Source organism: Sinocyclocheilus anshuiensis, unplaced genomic scaffold (assembly GCF_001515605.1).
Source record: "Sinocyclocheilus anshuiensis isolate Anshui unplaced genomic scaffold, SAMN03320099.WGS_v1.1 scaffold242, whole genome shotgun sequence".
Classification (NCBI taxonomy): Eukaryota; Metazoa; Chordata; class Actinopteri; order Cypriniformes; family Cyprinidae; genus Sinocyclocheilus; species Sinocyclocheilus anshuiensis.
In genome coordinates, this window is record NW_015546053.1 from 941,447 (window position 1) to 944,283 (window position 2,837).

General features: G+C 34.0%; 1 protein-coding gene across 1 annotated transcript in view; it reads left to right on the forward strand.

The window, feature by feature from the left end:
- LOC107699228 (serine/threonine-protein kinase D2-like) overlaps positions 1-2,837 on the forward strand; it is a 41,799-nt gene that overhangs the window by 26,951 nt on the left and 12,011 nt on the right. The window contains exons 6-8 of the mRNA XM_016500428.1: positions 656-724; positions 888-1,050; positions 2,265-2,376. Of these exons, the coding sequence (XP_016355914.1) occupies positions 656-724; positions 888-1,050; positions 2,265-2,376 (344 nt within the window). The remainder of the gene's footprint in view (positions 1-655; positions 725-887; positions 1,051-2,264; positions 2,377-2,837) is intronic.

The window sequence follows — 2,837 nt, forward strand, 5'->3', positions numbered from 1 at the left end:
TTAAGAACGTATCATGCCCCCCCCCCAAAAAAAGAATAAAATAACATAAAATAGAAACAAATATATATAAAAAATGAAAAAAAAAAAAAAATTTGCAGATATTTTTCAACATTAATAATATTGAGAAACGTAAATTATCAGCAAATCGGCTGAAAATTCAGCTTTGCCATCACAGGAATAAATTACATTTTAAAACATATACAAATAGAAAACAGATTTTCACTTCTAATTGTATTTCAATTTATAATTTTACTGTTTTTACTTGATTTTTTATCAAATAAATGCAGCTTTGATAAACATAAGATACTTTTAAGAGCATAAACGACCTAAAAGACTTTCAGAATCATTAAAAAAAAATCTTACTGACCACAAGCTTTTGAACGGTAATGTAGTTCGTAATATAGAAAATATTTCTAGCAACAAGACAAACATTAATAATAATACAGTAGTAATTTAAAATTATTAATTATTACAATTAAGTGACCTTTTTATATAGTCAAGTAATGGACTTATTTATACGTATTCTACATGCATATTAATTTAATTTAAATGGTTTATAATAATTTAAAACCCATATTAATTTGTAAGATTTAAATTTGATCTAATTTTTAATATTTGATTTTATGACACTTGCTTTTTTTTCTTCTTTTTTAAGACTGCAAGTTCAACTGCCACAAGCGATGTGCATACAAGGTCCCAAACGACTGCTTAGGGGAGACTCTCGGTAATGAGTGTGAGAGAAACATTGTTGACATGATGGACATTGTTAACACATTTGGAATATTTGCTCTGTTTCTTCTGCTTCTTCAAACATGTAATTATTGTTTGTCACATCACGGTGCTTGTGTGTGAATTTTTGACTTCTTTCGCATCTGTCTGCCTCTCAGACATATTAAGTCCAAGCACAGACATGGAGGTGCCGATGGACTACAGTAATGAGTATTCTGACACTGATAAGTCATCTCTGATGGACGACTCAGATGAGGCCTGCAGTATCCCCGGGTCTTTCTCCCCAGACAGCAACCAGCATGGAGCCAGCGGAGACCAGAGGTAGTAAGACAGGTTTCAGACACACAGACAAAATTAAGGCCTAGTCACCGTAACCACAAAATTGGAAATAATAATAATAGAGTTTTATGCAACTCAGGCTCATTGGAAATACGTGACTGCCTACATTTTTGCGAAAATGTACCTAATGTACCTACATTTCACTAGAGTTTCACTAGAGTTTCCAACTGAAATGAACACTAGTGGCAAGAAAATAGCAACAACTCTTGTTCCTTTTCACAATTTTGTAATCTAATACATTTTATTGTTTGCATAACATAACCAGCTCCATATGTATGGCTTTTCTTGACATAGTAAACTTGCTCGATAGCTCACCCGGTAGAGTGTAGAACTTGCGATATGGAGCACTCTGGTACGAATCTGGTGAAAAAAGAGACACAACAATCCACAAAAGAGGTCAAAGCCTTGCATAAGGAAGCTAAAATGGCATGGTTGCTTCAGCAAATGTGTTTTTATCTCACATTTGCTTTTGTTAATACTATCAGTTATGTTAGGGCTGCTTTTTAAAAAAACGCTATTAACGCGATTCAGTGCCACTCACCGGACATTTCATTTCTGAAATGCCGTGATATGTACAATAAGCAATGTAATAGCTAAGAAAATTAAACACTATTTAGCGTCACTCACAGCACATTTTCCCCGAAACTGCTATGAAACATGCTACAAGAAGCATACTATCATTTTGCAACTATTTTGTACCCACAGGCATGTTATTTTTATGACACTGTGCTGTATATAAACCCGCATCTGCAATGGACAAAAAGAGATATCACTGATAAGCACCTATTGTGGACATGTCATCTGAAAAGTGCAGTGAAATATGTATATTTGGACTAACTATCTCAGATTTTGAGTCATGAGTCATGTATTTCCAATGAGCCTGGGATGCTTTTATGGCTTATACAAATCATAGCAAAATTACAAGGTGTACAAGCCCTTCACATCAAGTGTGAAAATTCAATTTACAACTATGCATTCTCATACTGCAGGTCAGTTTCCCTTTGCAAAAAAACGAACTGACCAATAAGATATTAGCTTTTCACAAACCATTCACAATTCATGTTGTTTTGGTGCATCTTTCTTTGTACGGATAGCTTTTATTCAGCATACAGTTGCCTGCATGCCTCTATGTCTGCCACACACCTGGATTCTCTTATAAGATCTCATGATTTATGGCATGTGTGATGTTTCCCCAGTGCTAATATTCCTCTGATGAGAGTAGTGCAGTCGATCAGGCAGACCACACGTCGCTCTAGCACAGCCATCAAGGAAGGCTGGATGGTGCACTACAGCAACAAGGACACACTGGTACTTCCTCTGACTGCTGGCTGACCTGAAAGGGATAATTTACCCAAAAATGAATATTCTGACCTCATTCGCTAACTCTCATGTCGTTTCAAACCTGTATGACTTTTTTCTTTGGAACTGAAGAGGGGATCTTTTGAAGAGCATCTTACATTTACCAATAAATCTTCCAAATGGCTTTAGAATACTTAGATTACTTCAGAAGACTACAAAATAGAATGCAGAAGTCAATTATTAATGTATTAATTCAAAAATAAGAATAAATGTTCAAATTCACAAATAAACATATTTAATACTTCAATATTTATTTTATTTTCATTTAGTTTCATTGATAAAATATTTAAAAATGCAATATATGCATACATATGTTTGTGTGTGTGTGTATACACACACACACACACACACACAGACGTATGTATATATTGCATTTTTAAATATTTTATCAATGAAACTGCATATATATA